This window comes from Antedon bifida, chromosome 7 (assembly GCF_963402885.1).
Source record: "Antedon bifida chromosome 7, ecAntBifi1.1, whole genome shotgun sequence".
NCBI lineage: Eukaryota > Metazoa > Echinodermata > Crinoidea > Comatulida > Antedonidae > Antedon > Antedon bifida.
The window spans coordinates 13,047,779-13,072,108 of record NC_136232.1 but is presented as its reverse complement, the minus strand read 5'-3'; the positions used below and the strand labels follow the sequence as shown (position 1 = coordinate 13,072,108).

The 24,330-nt window shown below is 33.0% G+C and overlaps 2 protein-coding genes across 7 annotated transcripts in view; both read right to left on the bottom strand.

Annotated features, from left to right (window-relative positions):
• Positions 1-1,085: 1,085 nt before the first annotated feature.
• Positions 1,086-2,606, bottom strand: LOC144848239 (cyclic GMP-AMP synthase-like). The gene has a single exon (XM_078704953.1). It carries the CDS (start codon positions 2,604-2,606, stop codon positions 1,272-1,274), a length of 1,335 nt encoding a protein of 444 aa, XP_078561079.1. The 3' UTR covers positions 1,086-1,271.
• A 6,598-nt stretch (positions 2,607-9,204) lies between these two features.
• Positions 9,205-24,330, bottom strand: part of LOC144848180 (NXPE family member 4-like) — a 33,798-nt gene continuing 18,672 nt past the window's right edge. For all 6 annotated transcript variants that reach the window (XM_078704887.1, XM_078704888.1, XM_078704890.1 and 3 more), the window contains 5 exons: positions 20,988-21,113; positions 20,224-20,298; positions 18,771-19,330; positions 17,658-17,716; positions 9,205-10,013 (listed from right to left, as the gene is read on the bottom strand). In XM_078704887.1, the coding sequence (XP_078561013.1) occupies positions 9,238-10,013; positions 17,658-17,716; positions 18,771-19,330; positions 20,224-20,298; positions 20,988-21,065 (1,548 nt within the window). In that variant the 5' untranslated portion in view covers positions 21,066-21,113 and the 3' untranslated portion in view covers positions 9,205-9,237. The remainder of the gene's footprint in view (positions 10,014-17,657; positions 17,717-18,770; positions 19,331-20,223; positions 20,299-20,987; positions 21,114-24,330) is intronic.

The following is a 24,330-nucleotide window of genomic DNA, read 5'->3' as shown; positions in this document are numbered from 1 at the left end:
TTCCATTTATATCCACTTTTTACTTTTGTTTGATGTTTGGTGCATCCGAAGCCCCTGTGCAGGTAAAAAAGTAGACATTAATGCTAGAGAATTATACTCAATTGATTCATTATTCTGACAGGTGTTCTTATGTATTTTAATTCATACCACAAGAAAGGAAAAATGAAAATCCATCTGCTTTACTTTTTGAAAAACATATTTGATATTTAATAACAATTATCTCGTATCTTCTATTTGATTGAAAATCATCTCTACAGTGTAAAAGTATTATATGGTATCTTCTCTTTTGATTGACTGTTTGAGGTACGATCTTCATTTTTGGTACAAATCTAGGTTTTGATAATATCTCGATTAAGTTCGAAAGACAGTGAACAAGCGGGTGGTAAGACCTTCACCAAACAGGTGATTATAATAATGATTATATTATCTGACAGAGGCAAGATGACAATAAATAATTTGGAAAGTGGTGCCTTTGAATTATTTGAAATATTTATTATTAATTTTATTTACAATATACAGTACTTCATACTACCCACCATTTACATATTTTACTTAATTTTCCACGTAACATTAATCTTACCTCAAGTCGATTTTTATATTGATTTGTATTGTTTCACAAATACCAAATTTCAGTGCCTTAAGTTAAAAAAGATTTTTCTTAAAGATAAAAACATTTACATTATACAAAACAATTCATTATTCTGTATTTATAGGCCTATATATGTAGTAAGTAAGCTATATATTTTATACATAAAATATGAAATTTTATAACTATTTTCATGCCAAAATAATTGAAATTAATTTAATGTAGTGTTATTGTTAATTTCGAAAAAAAATTAAAAGTCATCAATCCAAAAATATCAAGCAAATTAGTAATGTAACAATATTTTGCTTTCACAATTCACGCATTATTTTACATCGTGTTATAGTCAGACCACATCCGAGCTTTAAATACTTAAACATAGTATACACTTTATAAAAGAAGTTTTAATATTAGTATATTTGTTTAAAGATCACCTAATGTTTCATCATCCATTAGGAGCGTTTATTTATACCTAACTTCGCGTTTCTAGGGTGTTATTTACATTGCATTGTGAATGACATATCACGTTATGCATTGCATCAAGTGCGGGAGCGCAACGACCACTTGTTAGTTATATTAGTCCTAAAAGTCCGCAATGACATTGGAATACTAATTATCAACCATTTTTTTTTATCAATCAATATAGATGATTAGGCCTTTGACTTAACTAAAGCGATTGAATATAGTCTCAACAATCGGACAGAAGTTCGTTGATGATTTTATCATCGGATACAATTATTTGACTAAGCCAGCGTCTAGCATCATGCAATTTACGATCTTGTATGAGAGCAAACAGATCAATAGAAGGAGCAAAAAAATGTGGCATTCTTTTCTCTTTCAGGAAGTGAATAAGTTTCCGTACAAAGTCCTTAAAACGGTCATCAAGGTATTCTTGATGCCAAGGTCCAATTCTCTTATCAGCGTTCAGATGAAGCATACATGTTTTCAGATGATATGAGGTAAGCATGCTAAGTTGACTAGAACCTCTTTTAATTCGGATTGCCTTCATAATTTTAAGACAGTCTCGGCGGCATTCGTTCTTCTTATCCATTTTGGTGATAATTCGTTTCTCCATTTCTGAAAAACTCTCCTGCCACAGCATATTGTATATATTATCGTCGTCTTTTATGTCAGCTTTAGGATGAGGCTTTGCAACAAATAATCTTACTCTATCCTTATCCTTATCTTTTAACTTAACTGAAGGAACGATGTCGATACTGAACGGCAGTAACTCGATAGCTTTACTTTTTTCATCCTCATCATAATCGTCGTCATTTGTATCATCATCGCTATCTTCCCAGTCATCATAGGAACCATAATCATCATCGCTTTCATAATCGTCTTCATTGTAATCATCTTCCAAGACAAAAGCAGAAAAGTCATCATCATCGTCTTTATCGTTATCGTCATCGTCCTCATCATCATCATCATTCTCCGGAATTCGAAATTCTATTGTAAGCGCAGGTCCATGATGAGTTATCTTAGCACAATCTTTTGGTAACTCCAAGTAACGTAACACTTTCTTTGTTATAGATTCAATAGTTTTTTTCATCATGATAGGACTCAAGTATTCTTTGTAGAAAGTGGCAGTATCACATCTTTTTTTGTTTGATTGACGTCCATTCTTTGTAATGAAAAAGTACCCGGGCGCTTCGCATTCGCTGTCAGCCTGTTGGTATCCAAAATGTACATTTTTCAAAGTTATTGGTATTGCGAGATCGAACTCATTAGGTGCTATAACCTTTAGTCCTTCATAACTACTGCCTAGGCACATGATGTTACCAAAGGTATACGGTGTACTGCGGTCATCTTGTGCAAGTTGCTGAAAACCTTGTTTAATACTTTCAACTAACTCATTTGCATCCTTCCGGTCTTCAGCCGGGAAAGATACACAATTGTTCAGGTACCGTCTCAGCCCCACCAACAGTGGTCCTCGTTTCCTTCGGCTACTTCCATCATCATCCGGTATAGCCGCCTCATTTGATTTCTTTTTTACTTTTCTTCTGGCCCCTGACGCATGCATAGTTACCGGTAGTCCTTAGTGTCTAAACGAAAAAAAATATAAACAATTAATGTAATAATGATATTAATAATATTAATATTGTTAATAATAGAAATACTAGTTGTAATATTAATAATGAAGATGATATTATGTTATGTATTATATTAATGAATAAAGATATTGATATAAAACAAATAAGATAATAAGAAAACTATCAATGATATAATTACCATTACTATTTAATAATAATATTATGAAAAGCAATTGTTATTATTTTCATTATTTCTATTATCATTGTTTTCATTTTATGATAGATAGATGATTAGTTTACTCAATCTCAGTGCAGCTTTTGACACAGTTGACAATGCTGTTCTGTTGGCGCGACTCAAGCATTACATAGGGCTGGATGGCAAGGTTCTTGATTGGTGTTCCTCATACCTTTCTGGCCGTCCACAAAGAGTGTGTGTAGGGAATTCGAAGTACGATTATTTTGTACTGGACTATTCTGTTCCACAGGGGTCAATTTATGATCAATGTTGCCTTTTTGAGAAAACGTTCAGCGCACAGAGCTGAAGATCAGACTACCAATAAAGACACTTTTCATTAAACGTTAGGAAGGTTAATAGACGTTTTCATTATGAATAATAAAACCATTAATAATACATTTAATTATATAGTGAATATATATATATATTCAATTATGTTACTACTGAGTAGCATACTGAAAATTTTGTTTGCGTAGCATGATGGAAAGGCCAGGAGACCAGCGACCTTCCGTGGCTACCTCGTACCTTGTTGACAATGTAAATGGTAAATGTTTTAATTTTCGTAATTTGACAATAAAATAAATAATAGCGATAGTTTGATTGAATACAGTATGCTATTGGATAAATGATTTAAACGCTGTAAATACAACTTTTTTACAATGTGTTATTTTTCCTAACTTTAATATTCTGGAATAGCTGCTCCATAATCTCTTTTCTTTTCCTCTTTATTTCTATTCTAATAACAAATTTTATTGCTAAGCAAAATTAATCATCATAAATACAAGAAACTGAAGACATCATCAATATTATAAACTATTTTTTAACAAACTTCAATTTAAAAAGCATTAATTACAATAGATATTTTAAATAAATACATCGTATACCACTATCTGTAACTACTTCTATCTATCTATCAACTAAATCCAAATTGAGTGTGGTCAGAGGTCCATTTTATGTTAAGCGTGGTTCTCACTAGAACGCAACGCAGCGACGTAACGACACAAAGTGCTGTAGTGTATTGCTTAATCACAAGTGAGAACCGACGAAGCAATACTTGTAGGTTTGATTTCACGCAGGTGGGGGAAAACGCAATGATTGAAAGGGCATTTCCATACATTGTGTCGCTAGTGGGAACCAAGCATAACTTTTAACAAGCACAAATGTGCGATACTCGGGGTACAGCAAAAGAAACTGTAATGACGTCATAAGACGGATGTGACGTCACATACACATCAATAACCTCGCTACCAAATACGGCTATACAGTACCATCTTCGAGACGTGATATGGCTGCGTCCGGTTTGAAATTAAAAAATCCGGCTCTATAGCTTTGATGACATGTCCCTGCATGCCAAATCCCAGCTCAATACTACAACGAATAAGGGAGGAATATCACTTTATAAATCGCACGTTTTGCTCAATAGTGTCCGGATGGAAGAAGAAGTCCTAGACTCAGGTACCCCGAGTAATAAAACGAGATATACTCTATATCATATTACGTAAACAGTATATTTCACCATAAAGTTTAAGAAAAATAGGTTTCGCCAGGGCTCGAACCGGGGACCTTCTGCGTACAGACTTGATAACCACTACACTACGAAACCTCTTACACCAAAAATGTGGGTTACACAAAGTTTTTTAATCCATTTAAATTACAAATAAATATGGTAATAAGCACAAAGCAAAATAAACATGTGTAAAAGTGATAATTACCGATTACACAAAATAAGTATGTAAAAAAATAATAAAAATAAGATATACTATGTATATCATATTGCGTATACAGTACTTTTCACCATAAAGTTTAAAAAAAAAAGTTTTCGCCCGGGCTCGAACCGGGGACCTTCTGGGTGTTAGCAAACGTGATAACCACTACGCCAAGAAGCCGCATATAACTACAAAACGCTGAGGTGTGTGTCACACATTGTGGCTTCTTAATTAAACAAATTAATTAACAAAAAAGCATACGGCTATACGGTACCATCTTTGAGACGTGATATGGCTGCATCCAGTTTGAAATTTAAAAATCCGGCTCTATAGCCTTGAGGACATATCCCTGTAGTATATTCATGCCGAATCCCAGCTCCATACTACAACGAATAAGGGAGGAGTAGTACTTTATAAATCGCACTTTTTACTCAATAGTGTCCAGATGGAGGAGGAGGAGGAGAAAATGAGTAAGTCCTAGACTCGAGTAAAAATTATTATTGTATACTTACATAACCTGTTCAGGTGAAAACATTTACACAAAAGTCATGGCATTTCAATAGAACTTGGCTCGGGCCTGACGTTACTGATGAAGATACAGTATCTCAGGCTAATAACCTTTAGACTTTACTTTGGCTACAGTAAACTGTTATCGTTGGTAAAGATAAATAATGAATTGTCTACAACTAATACACCATGTTTACATAACTTGAGTTTATCGAAGACTAACGAGGGTTTTAAAATAATCATAGATCTGTTTAAGTTAATTAACACACATACAATTGAATTATATCTTGTTTTTTATAAAAATCATGTGAGGGTAGAGTTATACCGTGCAAATAAAAACCTAATAATTATAAATCTGTTTGCCTACAATTTGTCATTTATGCCATCTTTAAACAAGACTCTATTTCATTTCTTCTGCTGTAAAAAAGATTTTTATTATCACTAAAGGTGTAAAATACAGAAGGTAAGGAAATTAAAACATTAAACGATTACAGTATGATGGAAATTTATTTTGATTTGTTTGGGGAAAGAAGGAAGGGGGTTGAAAGGTTTATTATTGAGGGAGGGTAGCAGTTCCTTGAAGGGAGAATTTTTGGGTTCGTTATTGTAGGCTTAATTTACACATAATAATCGATAAAAATGAAAAACTAAAACACAATTAAACTGTTATAAAATACAGTCATTAATTGCAACTACAAATAGAAAAGTGTTTTATTTTCTGTAAAATCCATATGCAGAACATCGACATAATAAAGAAATACCGTCCTATGCCCGAGGAACACAAACATAGCAATATTAGCACATTATAATTTAATTCTGGAAAGTATATAAGGTATTATATTAATGCTGCAGTTGTTTTGTGCTTTCAATGTATACTACTAGAACATAGTACAAGTAGTCTTACCAACTTACAAACGCGTTTTGAGTTGTCACAGTGATGATGTTTTAGTCCCAATTTATGATTGTGTGAATAAAAATGTATAAGGTATACAGTAACAGACTACAATTCAAAAACAATCTTTATTTATGATAATAAAAAAAATCAGATAATTTCTGGGAGGTCTGTTTTTTTTAATTTGCACAAATATTCAAGAGTACTATAATTTACTAATATTGCACTTACTTTCTGAACATTTTCTATCATACTGTATGTGGTTCTGTAAGCGTTTTTTTTGTTTTAGAAAATGTTTTTTAGCTTAGATTCGGTCCCCATAAAAATCTTTCTGTTCTTTTGTGAGATGGGTTTTGTCACGTGAAGGTGCGAGTGTAATGCATTTTATGCGTACAAGTGTCGAACTGTATTATGATGCAAATTAGTAATGTAGCATTATTATGCAAATCGTGGAATTGTGGTTTGGTTTAGAAAGAACAATGAAAAAGAGAGTAGGGATCTGGACATAAAACTAAGAGGTAGCAGCCCAGTGTTAGTTCTCAGAGGAGGAAACAGATTAGGCGCAGGCGCAGGCAAATACTTCATACATAATGCCAGGAGGGAAGGCAAGCTACTCATTGTGATTTTAGTAAACGGCCAAAAACTCATTGTGATTGTAGTAACCGGCCAAGAATTCATTGCGATTGTGGGAAACAGCCAAGAACTCATTGTGATTGTGGTAACCAGCCGAGAACTCATTGCAATTGTGGGAAACGGCGAAGAAACCAATACGATTGTGATAAACGGCGACGAAACCCTTGCGATTGTGGTAAACGGCGACGAAACAATTGCGATTGTGAGTAGTATTCTTACAAGCCTAGGCAAAAAAAGGGAAATCTATTGTATGAGAATTATAGGAAAACAAAGGGTTTGCTAATAAAAGTCCTAGGCTATCAAAGGAGTTTCTATAGGAGAAGGATAAGTACAGGGAAACAGTAAGAAATCTACTTGATTAAAGTTAGGAAAACAAATGGGTATTAATTGGATTATACAGGTGTTTTCGTAGAATTATGGTGGTCATGACATAGAAATCTAATTTTAATTAATTAACAATAGGATGTATAGTTTTAACAAGGTGGAGGCTTTGTATAGAGTATATCACATGTGTTTTCTTACAACTAGGCAAACAAGAGAAATCTATTGTATGAGAGGAAAACATAGGGCTTGCTAATTAAAGTCCTAGGCTAACAATTGGGTTTCTTACAGGGCTAGGAAAACAAAGGAAATCTTTGTATGAGAATTATAGGAAAACCAGGGAAGAATGTAACTCTTCCCTGGGAAAACACAGGATTTGCTAATTACGTTCCTCATAAGTTTAACACAGTTAGTAATGCAAACTATGTAGGTCCATATCCCGCTGACAAGATGTCTGAATCGGCCCGGAATGATTTTCTTATTTGGTACGAGCAGAAGCGAGGTGAAATGTTTGATTTAAAGAGTCAGTTAATTGATTATTGCGTTAATGACGTGGACATTCTTAGGCGTTGTTGCTTTTCATTTAGACACGTATTTAAACTGTTCTTGTTAATGGTATAGATCAAGAAAGGGTCGATCCGTTTTCTAACGGTTTAATAACCATAACCTCAGCCTGTAATTTTGTATTTTCTAGGAACTTTTTGAAGCCGAATACAATTGCTCTTTTCCACCAGCAGATTACTTAACTACAGATACTCATTCTTTTGCCAGTATGAAGTGGTTAAGTTATGGATCAAAACAACGTGGAATCCATATTCATCATGCTTGTAATGGTAATGAGAAATGCTTTGGTAGATATAAAGTTGATGTGGCTTCGTTTGAACCAAACTTCATATTTGAATTTATGGGATGTTTGTATCATGGCTGTACCAAGTTCTATCGTCCACAAGACAAAAATCCTTTCACTGGTTTAAGCATGGCATATTCATATCTACAAACACAGAGAAAATCTGAAACAGACGTTTCCCAGTACCAGTATATTGAAATTTTGGAGCATGAGTGGAATAACATTAAGAAGGTTTTAACCCCTACGGAATTAGCCGTCATTTTTGCTATTCCTCCTACACTTAAACCCTCGAGAAGCTTTTTTATTAGGGAGAACCAATGCAGCTAGATTGTTTTACCAAGTTAAAGATGATGAGCAGATTTGCTATGTTGACTTCACTAGCCTTTATCCATACTGCAACAAATACGGAACATATCCGATCGAACATCCTGAAAAGTTAGCTTTCAAAGATATGTCTACAGATATTCGTGAGTATTTTGGTCTGGTTCAATGCACAGTTAGTCCTCCAAAAAAGCTGTTTAACCCTGTTCTTCCTTATAGGAGTGATGGAAAACTTTTGTTTCTTTTATGTCGAACATGTGTTGATAATATGTGTCAGGAATCATGCAACCATAATGAAAATGAAAGGTGCCTGACCGGGACATAGGTATCAACGGAGTTAGAGAAAGCTGTTAGAGTTGGCTATGTAATTAGGAATGTTACTGTTGCATGGAATTTTAAGCAGAAGAGTGAGTATAACCAATAAAAAGTCTCTGACAAAATAATTATTAAGGGCGTCCTTTATTGTTATTATTTTTGTCTAGCGATATATGGCGGCGAATTTTAAGTTACAGATTATTATCTTCCTTATAGAATATTTATGCAATACATGCTATGTACAGTATATTGTCCATATATTATACAGGTACAGCAATTAATTAGCCGTCATCGGCAATCTGTAAAACACCTTAGAAGGCTGAACAATTTACAAGGCGACGAAGGGTCAGGCACCAACAAAGAGCTATGGCCTATAAATTATGCTACACATTTCTTCTTGTCCCCTTATTTTAGCAGCTATCTTATATCATTATCTCTCCAGTTCGACGTTATTATTTGGTAACCGCGCAAGGTGTCAAAGCCTCGACGGGGAATTAAATATAACCCCGGAATATAACGGCGTTACGTTCTCACAGAATGCCCGTCTGGCATTGCGGGGAATATCCCTAGTAATATTACTAGGTCTAAAGCAGGTCGATGTCGGCATGATGCCAAGACGACCCGTTCTCAAAGAAAACCATACCGGCATAGTAATGGTATAATCCCGTAATATTCCTGGCACACAGCTCTGTGAAGGGGCTCAAAAGACATACATTTTTGTTACTAAATTGCGACGGATTATTACAAATGCTACGATTATTACAACACGTGACCAACAATTATGCGCACCCATAATTATAGAATAAAACAAATTCTATACTCTACAATCCAATTTGATGGAACACTATTTAACTTTACAAACATGAGAAAGAAACAGATATAACTCCTGATAAATAACTTGCATTGGCATGTGAATTGTATTCGGTGATGGGTACGCCAAATTCATATCCCATACGTCAATAATATGAATTCCAAAATCTTTAAAGATATCAAGAAACAAGCTAGGTATATCGTAAATTAATCTATCACCGGTATATAGAAGAGAAGTGCGGGTATCATGATTTCGAGGTTTTGGGGTTTTGACAACCAAAATGGTATTAGGACAACGCTTTCGTAATCTCAGTATTGTTTGACGCAAGAGGTAAAGTCTTTCTATATACCGTTCTTTCACCCACTGTGTATAATGAGCCCATGGACTGATCATAATAATGTAATTACATGTGCTAAAGTCGAGGTTATCCAAGATCTCATATTCCCACTTACCAATGCGGTATCGCATCGGATTCCTTCCTATTGTATATGGATGGAAAGTAAATGTCAAATTTACTACGTCACTTGAATGATATGTTCTTTTGCCGTTAAGATTTTTAGTTTTATTGCTTTTACTGAGACCTAAAAGATCTAGTAAACCCGCATTCCATTGTCTTGTTGTGGAATCTCCAAAGAAGTAGAGTTGTTTTCCTTTCACACACTGCTTTATTTCCGCCATTGTCCACTGCTTTGACTTACATCGTAGAGACGTCCAAGTGTCGTCTACCCAAAAACCATCACTCAGTGTAGCTGGTAAATCCGCCTTGCATTCCGGTATCACCAGATTGTATGTCATATTTCCAGAAGTTTCTGGTAAATGAAAAATATTACCTTTTAATTTTAAAGTAGTTTGGACCTAATTTGCATAATCTTAATCATAATCTGCACGCCCAGTTTCAGTTTTGTTTGAAGATTAATAATATAAAATTTGGCCTAATCAGTATGCTATCTATCATTTACTGCTGAATTAATGTACTATTAAGCATGTAATCGGTTTCTCTTCACATATTTATTCTTAAATATATGGAATTATTATGTGATCATTTACAATATAATAATTGTTATTGTTATGAAATCTTTATTCTTCTTCTTTATTTTTAGTCGCGTGGACGCGACTCAATAGTTCACTATGTCGGTCGGTCGGTCTGTCGGTCTGTCTGTCGGTCCGGTATCACTATGCGTTTTATCGCTTTTCTGTACTTTTTTAACTGTTTTGATGTACAGAAAAGTTTTAAAGTACATTACTTTTTGAAAGTTCATTTTTTTCTGAGAGCACGCGACTTATGGCTGTTGGCCTTGTTTTTAATTATCTTAAAAAGAATGAACGATGACTCCCAATTTATTTAACTTATTCTGGAAGCAATTTAGTTTTAGATATGAATTCATGTACATATTTGACGTAACAAATTTTGTGACGTCATCAAAGGGCCACTTGAATTTAAAAACTAGGATTTTTTTCTTTCTTTGGAGATTATCACATTCAACAGAGCGCATTCTGGTAATTTTGTACCAGATTTTCGCTCAAATGTCAGTATGTGCTTGCTCAAATAATTAACTTTATTGAAAATATTCTTATTTATCTTTTTGACAAGTTAGAAAATATGCTTGAACAAGTATCAAATGAGAACAAAGAACTTACACTATTAGGAGATTTTAAAATTGATTATACATTTGATATTGACCTTTATAAAAATTTCATGCACTTGAAAATATGTTTCAATCAACTCAGATTGTTAAAAATAAAACTAGGATCGCACACAAATCAGTCACATGCATAGGCCTAATACAGTATTACCATCGAAAAGCGTATATGCATCAGGTCATGGCAAATATCAAAATTTTGTGATCGTATTTTAACGTACGTGCATATTTTTCAAAATTAACTGTCAGTAAAAATTATAAAAATGATCACCTATAATTCGTCAAAGTGACAAATTAAATTCGTGTTATTTTTTATGACTTTATATAGAACGTAAAGCGGTATCAACAAATAGCAGTATTACAATGCCAGTGACACTTTAGAAATGTTTCTAGAACTTGTATATATAGATGCAACATTTACACATGTCAATTAGTGTAATAATTGTCATTTTTCATTGGTAATTAAAAACTTGTTAACACAAAATTTACTAAAGCTAAAAAACATTTCTGCTGCGTTAAATGGAGCAAGTTGTACTCTGCAATTTACATGAATTTACTGTTATTTATGGATGTGAATATATGTTGTTTCGCTCTTTTATTGCACTCGCACTATTTGCTGCATTGAATTAGAGCCTGGATATTGAAGTTACACCATGTAATTAGTGTGAATTAAGCACTCTTGGGAAGGGAAAGCTTTAAAACGTAGGCCTGTTGGAGCACTCTCTCGTCGATGTTCATAGCGACAAATCGAATTGGGTGACGTATTACAGACGAGTCTGCTGTGGAATGCTGAAATCCTTCATGTGTTCAAATATAGAGCACAATTCAATAGAAGTCGTAAGTTCGTCATGCCATTTACATACGTCGTTGTAGTACTCATTTTCTAGGAAAAATACGATTTACTATGCCAATTTTATTGCGAATTTGCGAACAAGTTGCTTGATTCGATAGGGAAACGTCGAGTAAAAACAGGGCCAGTAAACCCAGACATGCCTACATCAAGTAGCGATGGTCTTTTTTGCTAACAGAATTCTAAAGAATACATTGGACATTAACAGCTCGGAATTGTAAGCTAATATTCATTCTTTGCAATTTGATATAATTGCGCTAACGAAACTTTGTCTAATAACAACATACTTGATGCTGAACTTGCAATCCTACACTGTACACTATTTAGAAAGGATAGAGGCTCTGGTCGACGTGGAGAAGGAATCCTCATGCTTGTGAATGATATTTTCAAGGGCAATAGATAGGGCCACTTGGAGAATGAAACATCAGAGTATGTGGATTGAACTGAAACTTGCATGGAGGAGGAGCTTGAGTGTAGGACTATACCTCAAACAAATTCTGGAGCAGAAGACCTTCAAAAGTTTACCACGTTAGTTGGAACAGCCATGTTGCAATACATTAAGAGCGATGTTTTTATCTTTGGTTAATTTAATCTCCCAGAAATAAATTGGCACACTGATCCGTATACGGCACCTGCAAACTCAACGAGCGAACATCTCACCGACACATTGATAAACAGCTGTGGACTTTTCCAGTGTAATAAATTAGCATTATTATGTAGCGGCATTTCAAAATCGGATCATTGTGCAATAACAACTAACTATAATGTTGATATTTAGTATCCCTATACAGTGTAAGGTTTAATATGTGAACATTTTTTAAAGGAAGCCAATTTCACTTGATTCTGGTAGGTATGGGTGTCAACATTTACCAAAAAAAGCTTGGGTAAGGAGTGGGGAACGGTCAGTTTTGGGGCGTTAATGGTCATTGTCGATCCTACACTGTACACTATTTAGAAAGGATAGAGGCTCTGGTCGACGTAGAGAAGGAATCCTCATGCTTGTGAATGATATTTTCAAGGGCAATAGATAGGGCCACTTGGAGAATGAAACATCAGAGTATGTGGATTGAACTGAAACTTGCATGGAGGAGGAGCTTGAGTGTAGGACTATACCTCAACCAAATTCTGGAGCAGAAGACCTTCAAAAGTTTACCACGTTAGTTGGAACAGCCATGTTGCAATACATTAAGAGCGATGTTTTTATCCTTGGTTAATTTAATCTCCCAGAAATAAATTGGCACACTGATCCGTATACGGCACCTGCAAACTCAATGAGCGAACATCTCACCGACACATTGATAAACAGCTGTGGACTTTTCCAGTGTAATAAATTAGCATTATTATGTAGCGGCATTTCAAAATCGGATCATTGTGCAATAACAACTAACTATAATGTTGATATTTAGTATCCCTATGCAGTGTAAGGTTTAATATGTGAACATTTTTTAAAGGAAGCCAATTTCACTTGATTCTGGTAGGTATGGGTGTCAACATTTACCAAAAAAAACTTGGGTGAGAAGTGGGGAACGGTCAGTTTTGGGAAGTTAATGGTCATTGTGTTTGGTGTCAAATGAAATGAAATTTAATTATTTTGTTATTTTATGTTTCTGTAAAATGTTAATTTAAATTGAAAGACATTAACAGCACTGTGTTAATCTATTCAACTTTATAGTAGACTGTATGTTACTATATGTAGACACATATTATCATTACATTATACTATATTGCCCTATGCTGCTTATACAATGAATACATCATGGTGCAATTTATATGGCAGATTGGTTCAATGGTCATCAGATTCTACCTGTTCCAATATAATCAGATACATAACTTAGATAATTGATGCATACAAATCAATGTTTTTTATACACAAAAACATATTCAATTTTGGTGGGTAGATTAGAGGCTATTTTTAGGTTGAGGTGGCAATGGAAGAACTACCAGCTAATTTTGATATTTTTTGAAAATATATGTCTTGGGAAGGTCACAACTCAAAATTAGCCAGAATCCCCTTGGGGGAACATGTTCAAATCGCACAATCAAAATGGCCGCCATTTTTTACATAAAACTACTCACCAATAATCATTGAAACTTGCTAGAAACATACTCTGGTATTGGAAAATGAATAAAAAATGAAAAAAATTAAAATATCCCTCGCCATAGCAACAATTCCAAAATTGATAATTATGTAAAAATTATACAAATTGTCCAATTACTTTTCATTCCATAAGCAAAACTCATCTGATACTGATTTTAATAAGAAATGCCAAATAGGTTATAATGAAAATAACGTATGTATGAGAAAATGTGTTTTATCGCCATAGCAACCATTGCTATGTATATCGAATTATCTCATTTTTACCTGAAATCAAATATTTAGAATATGGAGCTTCACATATTATTTTCAGTTCGTAATCATTTTATGTAAATGGAGACTGTAAAATATGGTGATTAGATAAAAAACATCATAACCATGTATCAATACACCTTTTGTCACCATAGCAACAAAGCAAATTTACCAGAATCATGTTTATTTTGATTCTTTGAAATATAAGTTGAGTTTTACTTACGCTAGAGACTTAATTTAAATTAATTAAATTTTGGTATCAAAATGTTCAAAATAGTAATATTTCTATTAGCTGTAATGAAATATTTTCTCGGTAGGTTGCCAGAAAAAACAATTATTGCCAGAAAACCGACTTTGTTGTGTAAAAATATGAATTTTTTCATTCTTTTTTTCCAAAACCATATTATAACAATACAATATTTTATACAAAATCTGTAACTTTAGCTACAATAAATTAATCATAGCACACATTAAATATGAATTTTATATGCCTACCATTTCATTTAAATAATTTTACATAAAAAAAAACTATACACAAAATATGTGACGTTAAAAACATGTTGGTAGGTTCTACTTATGCTTGACTTGATTTTGGTTAAACAATGTTTCCCTGCTCTGACATAACTTTATTTAACTCTAAGCACATCAATATTCGTGTGGGACTCGAACCCACGTTCTTTAGAGTACTAGCCTGGTGTTATAGACCTTGTGCTGGTAATAGATTCGCATCTAAGGATGCAGTGGGTACCAAAGACCCGTACTAATAAGTACAATTGGTTCGGGTCAATGTACATTATAGTAGTAGTATTTACGTCAGGGGTATATTACACTGGAATATTGATCTAGAAGTCGTGGGTTCGAGTCCCATTCTATGATTACTTGCTAGAGTGTTTTTAAATGTACTTCATGGCACAAAAGCTAGTTTGGAGTTGTACTTGTTTCGTTTTGTTATTTGGCAAAATATAGTACTTGCTTTGTTTGTTTTTTTGTTTGTTAGAACGAAAGCACCTACAATGTTTTGGTTTAAATAGGCCTATACTTACAGAACATGACTGTTTAAATTCAAGAAATTCATTAGTAACTTCACAAATAACAAAAAAAGAAACATTTTTATTCTTTTAACATTGGCCGAAATTATAATTGATCAATAGACCTGCTAGTGTTAAAAGATAGGAGAACATTTTCAAAAGCCGGCGGCGAGCAGTCTTAAAGTAACAAGTAAACTGAAATTGCATTTTTTAATGTCCAAAAAACTTCATTTTGTACAAAAGGCAAGAGTTATAATTTGTGGTTTGTAATTTTCAAACATAATTTGATTTAACAGGTATTTTGATACGAGTAGTTTTAAGAAACCAATTTCTTTTCCAATTCACCCGCTTGTTTGTGGTGTTTTGACAGGCTCGTCTATTATACTATAGGGTTCAACTGGTCAATCTTGATTTCAGAAAGGTTAATGTTGCAATACCCGAGTTTGTTTGTATTAAAATTATTTAAAAAAATTATAAACCCCAGCAGCTTTGAACCAGTCAACTAAACAAAAAATATGTATCTTTAAATATGTTCTATCTGTGTACTCCACTCAGTTTCTGAGTGCTTTCATTAAATTATCCTAAATAAATTAATTTCCTGATGGGTTTCCAGGAAAGCAATTTTAAGAAATTGTTTATGATTGCATTCCACCAAAACTATTTAATTTACTAATTATTAATATTCATTTGTGGGAGAAAAAAGGTGCAGCTTTTAGTAAATTAATTAAAGTACATATTAAACAGGACGATTAATTAAAGTTATATTAAAAATATGTAGCAAAATAGGGTTAGGTTGCCAGAAAAACAATGGCAAGTAACTTTCCTTCCTCTGCGCCTCACAGAAAGCCTACACATCAAAGTTTATTGAAGACCACATTTTGTACAACACATATACTGTATTGTGTGGATATTTTCATCTAATGTCTAAACACACTAGCTAGCCAGATTGGCTCCAACAAAATACGATTCTGGAGTTGGATAAAGAGCAAACAAAAATTAATTATCGGTCGATTATGTCCCACTACGGTGTTTCTGTTCAATCTAATTATGAAAAAGCTGCTAGAGTATATTCAATTCATTTTTTTTGCTCTAGGTCTTGCGGTAGTAATGACGAACACTGTTCGAAACCTCCCGAATATAATGTAGAAACACTGTCGCGATTTCAGGTAGAACAGCATGCCGTGGAGAGGGGCCTTCTGAACATCAACATCCACAAAGCCTCCGGCTGTGATCAAATTGGTAATGGCGCCTATAAATGTATTCGTTTTCTTTTAACCAACATTTTTTAATTATCATTGGAAGTATGTCAATGTTATACCGGTCCGCAAGTGTGGTTCAAAAATATTATTGTTAACTACCATTCAATTTCTCTTCTGCCAATCTTTCGTGTATGATGCTTTTAATGATCACATTTCACCGATTTTAAGCCCTAATCGACATGGTTCGTTCCGGGAAGGTCCTGTCAAACCAACCTCGAACTGCTACTGCTGCGATGCCATGGATAGCAAGAGGCAGTATGATATGCTATGTACTTTTCGAAAGCGTTCGATTCTGTCAATCACAGGTAAGTTACTGGTTATCTGACCAAGAAGGTGACTCTTCTGAATGGCTGCATGTGCTTCCCGGGGTTCCCCAGCGCTCGCTCCTGGTGCCAATGTTATTCAATTTATACATCAACGGTCTTCCTGTTTATTTTATCACCCACTCGCAATCTTTATTATTTGCTGATGATGTCAAGTTGTTCGGAGTGATCTCTCATATCCACAGGATGCAGTCCTACTCCAGAACGACTTGAGTAGGCTTGCTAAATGGGCTAGAATCTGGAAAATTAGAGTTATCCATCACTTAAAAAGTTAAACCTAATTTATATTATTTCTAGCCATGTCCTTGATACTGTTCCTGTTCACAAATATCACAAAGAAAATTTAATCACTTTTTATCTAAGGCTTGCCCTGGTTATGACGCTCCTAAAGTTGATCTTCTTTGTGACCGTAGAGTGCTCTTTGACATTATAATTATATATTACAAGATTATGAACTCTGATTATTAATAATTTATTTTATTTTTAGCATTCGTGTACTTTAACGTATCCGAAATCGAGGACTTTCAAACCCTCCATTTGGTCGTATCAATGTAACTAAAGTTTATTCAAGCGCTTGTACGATTCATATAATACGTTCTATGTTGTTTTGTGATTCTGATATTGTTTGACTCTTTAAACATTTTTAAATATAAAATTGTGAACAGGTTTTAGATCTTTTGTCATGTTTGTATATTGTTACTGTTTATCAACTTTTTAGTGGTTTTTTATCTCTGTCAGTTGATTTAAAATAAAATAAATAAAATAATAATTTAAAAAAACATCAATTAGGACGGTAACATCACTTTGTTCCATTTAACAACTTTCTTTCAATCACAACAAGCTTTATATTTTCATTTAACTTTATATTTAACAAGGCCAACAGCCATAAGTTGCGTGCTAAAACGCATAGTGATACCGGACCGACAGACAGACCGACAGACCGACCGACCGACATAGTGAACTATAGAGTCGCGTCCACACGACTAAAAATAAGCAGAACATTTACCTGTATTGATAACGTTTATTTTCTTAGGACCATTCCAAATCCTAAAGTATGTTACAGACCTATAGAAACAATGTCCATACAACATGATTATGAAAATGTAATTACGGGGCAGATCTATTTTTGAAAAGTGTATATTTGTCGTTGGTGGGGCTGATGGGGAGAAAACAGTTTTTCTAGTGTCGTTTTTATCTGTACTTCTTCAATTTGTATGTAATTAATTGTATTTAAATGAAAAGGCAAATTACTGAAACAAAAATATCTGTGGGTATCAGTGGCTGGATCTCAATAGAGAAAATAATCAAAAACTTTAAATTTCGATTAAGCAAAAAAATCCAGAATTAATTTCCAGGGCTTTCGGTTAACACTATCCTTTCTTCAGTGCCAGTGAGTACTTCGAGGGCAGTAAGCAGTAAGAATAATTATAATATAACATGATAATGTACAGTTATGTTCTGTCAACAAACTAGTTTGACTAAAAAAAAGTGTGATGTGCCCAAATATGGCAGTGATATGCCCAAGTATGGTAGTGATATAACATGTCCATGGGCACATCACACTTAAAGTGTGATAGTGTAGAGGTAGATATGAGCTGCTAGAGTGGATTGGAATAAAAGAAAATACCAGTATAACCATGGATGATTTAGTTTAGTTATAACAAAGGAGGCAATAGGCTGGTGATTAAATTAAACAATGAATGTAGCATAGATAAACAATTATGGAATATACAATGAATTAATAACAACTCAATAATATTGAAACTAAAATTTGGAATGACAATGGAATAATTCTAACGATATGGGAGTATTTTTCTAGTGTTAGTCCAAAAGGTTTTGTTGTTTGAAATAGTAATTCCCAGTGTCTTTACGAGTTTGTTTATTCTATTTGACATTAAAATGTTCGGAAATAGGTTGATGAAGATTTAATGTTTCGATCTGTGTTTTTTTCATTTTCATAAGGATTATGTTTTTGGTTTCTTTAACGTACTGTTTACTACAAATTAGTATAATGAGATAAATGCGGTTTTTGTTAGATAATGAATTATCCGGAAAATTGCGGCCAGGTGGGTTACTCTTATTCCGAATAATGAAGACTAATATCAATAGTTGAACTTACTTGTGAAAGAGTGCGGCATTTTCAGCAAACAGATTAGAAAAAGTTCGTTCTATTTCATTAGTCTTGGATTGAAGTGACGTCAATGAATCACATGTGAGCATTTTCTTTTTTGGTTTATCACATAGAAATACGGTTTTGCCCATCGCCAGTGAAAAGTTATAAACGCATTTATTATTGTATTCATCCTGCAATCTGAGTCCACATTTTGTTAGTTCGTATTGTTTCTTGTCGTTTGAGGTGAAATTACCATTCCAAACGACTCTATCTTCCATCGGCCAAAGCACATTTTCAATAAAATCAACGGTTTTAGACGGATGTACCAATATAATTTCAATATCATATTCACCTGACTGTGCAGCAAAAAACGTAGCCTCATAAGTTCCGTTATCAAAATCAGTTATCTTGCCTGCTTCATTAACAATATTATTTCTGATAGTTGCGTACCAAAAATCACCGCCTTTTAGGGAATGACTGTTGACACTAGCCTCAATAATCACACTAAAATAGCTCCCGACGTTTACCGATTGTCCAGAATGTTTAAAATAATATCTTGTGTTTGTCTGTAAAATAATGAAGAGTGTACATATATAACTAGTATGCAAACAATATACACAATTTTAATGCATGTTTGCAAAATGAATGGGGAGAGCAATATTTTTGACAAACTTAACACACCCATTATTACTTTTCGGTAAGTGATTTTCCAAAACAAAATTCACAATTGGTTCACACTAGGACACAACGCAAGGATGTTCGTTTGGAAGATGCAGTGCAATCATGGCATTCAGACATACCAGAAAGTCTATAGAACTACATAAGAGCAACACAGTTAATAAAGATATCGCTTATTCACCAGTGAGTTCATGTTTAATCCCGACTAGCAAAAGCAGCTATCTTAGGGCCTACTTTTTTTCACAAACTGACAATTAGAGGACCAAAATCATTTTTGACACCTAGCATTATTTGCTTGTCTAGTGTGAACCAACAACCATGGTTTGACTTGTATCAAAGTCCGGCCTTTCATATATAGATATAAGATAAGATATTAAACATTACACTTTGCTTGAACAGAAAGTGGCTGCAGTAAAACATTTCGAGACATTCTCTTTCATATACCTTATCTCCTTTTTGTTGGATTCATCCACTTTTATTTATTCTCTATTTTACATTTTCATTTTAAAAACTACGTAATCATTGTTATGACATACAAAAACAATAAAATACATGACATATAAGATAATACAGGGTCAGTCCACATACGTTTTTCATTAGGCTATATTTCGTCATAATTCAACCTCATTAAATTGTTTAATGATTTACATGTACACCTTTAATAATATATTAGAGATAGCTAATTTATAAAGATGTATAGAAAGATTTAAAGATGTAAAATTGTACGATCTTTATTATTTCCGATTTGCAGACATGCGGTTAAACATTTCCTTTTTCATACCTGTTGTGTGTACTTTGCAAGGCTTGGAACCAAACTAGATAGGCCTACTTTCACACGTAATGGAATCCGTGGGGTCTGAAATGGAAATAATATTTATAATCAAGTCGATACTAAATGGTGTTTCCTCTATATAAAATATTACAGAATATTACGCGCATCTAACTACAAACTAATATCAATACCAACTACTGAAACAAGCTAAACCATACAACTGAAAGCTAAACTTAAACTTCCTATAAACAATACTCATACTATCTAGCGTCTATTAAATAATTATTTTTGTATTACTTTCAAATCTAGACAAGTGAAAGCTTTTTATTTGGTCTTTTTGTCAAATAAGTTGAGTAATGTAATTACTATTATTATTATTTTATATTTGACAATAAAGAAAAAATTATATAATTTGCTTATTCGATCATTTACGCGGTAGACTTTAGTAAGTTGATTCCTTTGTAATTTATTTAAATTTCAGTTTGGTTCAGTGTATTATTATTATGATTTTCAGTATTTTAAAAGGTGTTACACTACAGTAGGACGAACAATCGACGATAAAAATAAAATCAAATGACGTCATGATCAATAAGAACCATGAAAACATTGTATCATCACAATATAATTGCTCTTATTAATCATGATGTCCTTTAATTGTTTAAACAGTTATCCTATTTAGAATGAAAGATTTTTCAATTTAGTTTGTTTTATTTAAAAAAAAAGTATGTTTATCTTTTATCGTCGACCGTTTTCGTCCTAGTGTAAAATCTTACCATTATTGAATAATAGGCTGTACACATAACCAGTACAAACACAAGCAATTTACAGATTCTTTGTTGTCGAGTAGTCATCTTCTTTTAAAAATCAATCTTCGTCAATCCTAGAATCACATGTACCACCTGAAATGAATTAAGCGATATAAATTGATGTGCGTATAATATTATGCTGTCATCACGAAATACTGAGTGGAAAATGTTATTGAGAAAACTTTGACAGGAAAAAATCGCAGTTTTGTCCTAGGTTGGACCAAGGTGTAACATTTGACCTCAAATTGTGTGTTTCTATTTAAATTTATATAATTCCGTACCAAATTGCGTTTCACTTTTGATATTGTAAAGTTAAAATGACTATATTATGGGCAAAATATTGTTAAAAGTGTGTTATAAAAAATATGTAATTAAATTTTATTTTTACTAAAAATATAATTCTTGAAAAATTGTAATTTTTGATAAACAATTTAACAAATACCATTTTCACCCAAAAACTTTTTGCATGAAAACATATCAAGTTTGGTATCATTAGATAGATAATTAGAATTGCTATTATATGATACTTTATTTGATAAAATATGTTACTTTAATTAGTTAATCAGTCAAAAGTTACATCTAAAAAGTTATTAATACCAAAGTGTCCCTATTTTAAAAACTAGATGGTACGCGAGCGAAGCGAGCGTTCCATCTAGGTCGTGCCCACAGATGGTTCTCGAATACAACATTAATTCCAGCGAGAAAAAAACTGGAGATTTCAAATGTACGTATCCGCAGGACTAAAATACATTGTCGTTTACAGAAACGAATAAATAGACACAATGATTTATGTAGTTAACCAAAATTAGTACCCTGAGAATTACTTCCGAAAGAGAAACTTGTCACAAAATGGACTCATTTAAACAAACCCAATTTGTGTTTTGTGTGTAGTGTTGAAGGATGGGGAAGAGGATAGGTACAAAGAGGAACAATTTTTAAATATATTCTTATCCACTCAGTAATTGTTTTATGTTGTATAGGCCTATAAATAATATACCACTAAATACAGTAAACCATTTGCGATTTAATACTTTGTTAAAACTCTCACTGTGAGTCATAGTTGATTGAAATAGTAAAGTACGTGTAACGATACACCACTACGACGTTTATATATTTTTAGTCGCGTGTACGCGACTCTATAGTTCACTATGTCGGTCGGTCGGTCGGTCGGTCGGTCTGGTATCACTATGCGTTTTAGCACGCGATTTATGGCTGTTGGCCTTGTTAAATTATTAATTAATACAAACGTTAAGCAACTGTCAGTAATAAAGTTTATTTATTTGTATATTATGTGTTTATAATCTAACAGTAAGGCCTACACACACTCACAGTAATAAAGTTTATTTGTATTTGTTTATATTATATCTAACAGTACCAACATTCACAGTAAGAAATTTGCGATTCAAATGGCAAATCAAAAGTGGTTAATACCTATTTACAGTATTGTACAGCATTGCAATACTATTTATGTTTATTCTCCAAGGGCCCATAAATTTACCTACTTGTGTTAAACCATGGAGGTAAGCCTATACCTCTATGGTTAAACCAAATAATTTGGAATGTTCCATTCATCACAAATCAATACATGTGTATACACGTATATTAAATCTATCAAAATAGTATTTTTTAAAGAAAATCGGCCTGTCTTCAACATTATGATACTGTACTCGAGCTGTTCAACCGGTTTTCAACTATTAAAAACAATTATCGTAGGAGGAGATAGGAAAATGCGAAGCATCCTCGTATTATTGTGTGCAGGTATTTTTCAAGAGGACATCCATTAGACAGTGTATACCACAATCGGGAAACACCCCTATTTGGGGCAAATCGTTGAACCTAAATTCGTTTTAATTGTCAATAACTAATTATCTAACTCAATTTAATTAGTAAACAGGGTTACATCAGGTGGTTAAAATCAGTACCGAAAGTACGAACCAACTTTACATGCCATCAAGTAAACATTCTAGAAATAACGCGCGATTTACCGAATTTTGCCCTTACGTAAATGTATATATAGATAATAATAATAATTTAGGTATTTGTATAGTATATGTATATCCAAAACTATACCATGTGTGCATGTAAACATATTAAGTTTGCTATAATTAGATAGATAATTGAAATAGCTAACATGATACTTCATTTGATAAAATATGTTATACCAGTCATAAGTTATATCTAAAAAAAGTGATTAATACCAAATTTGACATAATTGACATCTAATGACCCCTAAATTATTTATTTATTTTTTTTTATTTATAAACATATTTCTACTGGATGAAAATATCAACGTTGTCCCACAAAGGGGACATTGTTGTTTTTCAAAAGGTCCAGCATAAAACATAACAACATACATAATTATATAATACATAGTTTCTTAAAAAATATTAAAATTAAACAGTCTAAAATAATACTAAAATGTGAGAACCATACATTTAAAATACAAAATTATGATTAAAAATCCAAGTTAATAAAGATGTTCATAAAATTATATAATACATAGTTTCTTAAAAATAGTAAAAAATGTTAAAATTGAACAGTCTAAAATAATACTAAAATTTCAGAACCATACATTAAAAATACAAAATTATGATTAAAAATCCAAGTTAACAAAGATGTTCATAAAAAAGAATACACCACATAAAAAATACATTGAACAGATTTAAATGTTTTAAAAAAGTATTTCCCTAGATAAAAAAAAAGTGTTTTTATAACTCGATTTGAACGCATTAATGGAAATTGAATTTTGAATGTCAAAATGTATGTTATTCCATATGTTTGCCCCTGCGACCCTCAGTGATTGTTTTCATTGTATCCGTGTTTGGTATCGGGGGAACAACATTTAATGTCTCAGAAGCTCTCTAGTTATATCTATGTCTGTCTATTACCATCTCGATTTCATTACAAAGTCTATCTGGTGCAGCACCACGAACACACTTATACATAAGGGTAGCAAGAGAGTAATTTCTTCTCTGCTCAAAACCTGTTTAACTATGTTTTCACCCCTACTGTTCATGAAGTCGTGGTTCTTTGTCATTATTCTTGCCGCTCGTTTTTGAAACCTAAATAGTTTACTTATATTTGTTTCAGATGTATTTCCCCATACAGAAATGGCATAGTCGCTACATGTCTGTATAGTCATTCTGTAATTTTTTTCTAGAAGGCTTTTGTTTAAAAATCTACTTACTTTGTTAAAAATTGTAATTTTGTGTCCAAGTGACTTACACAGAATCCTAACATGATGGTTCCACGTTAAATGTTCGTCAATTTCTACACCTAGATATCGAGTGTGCTTAGAATTTTCAAGCTT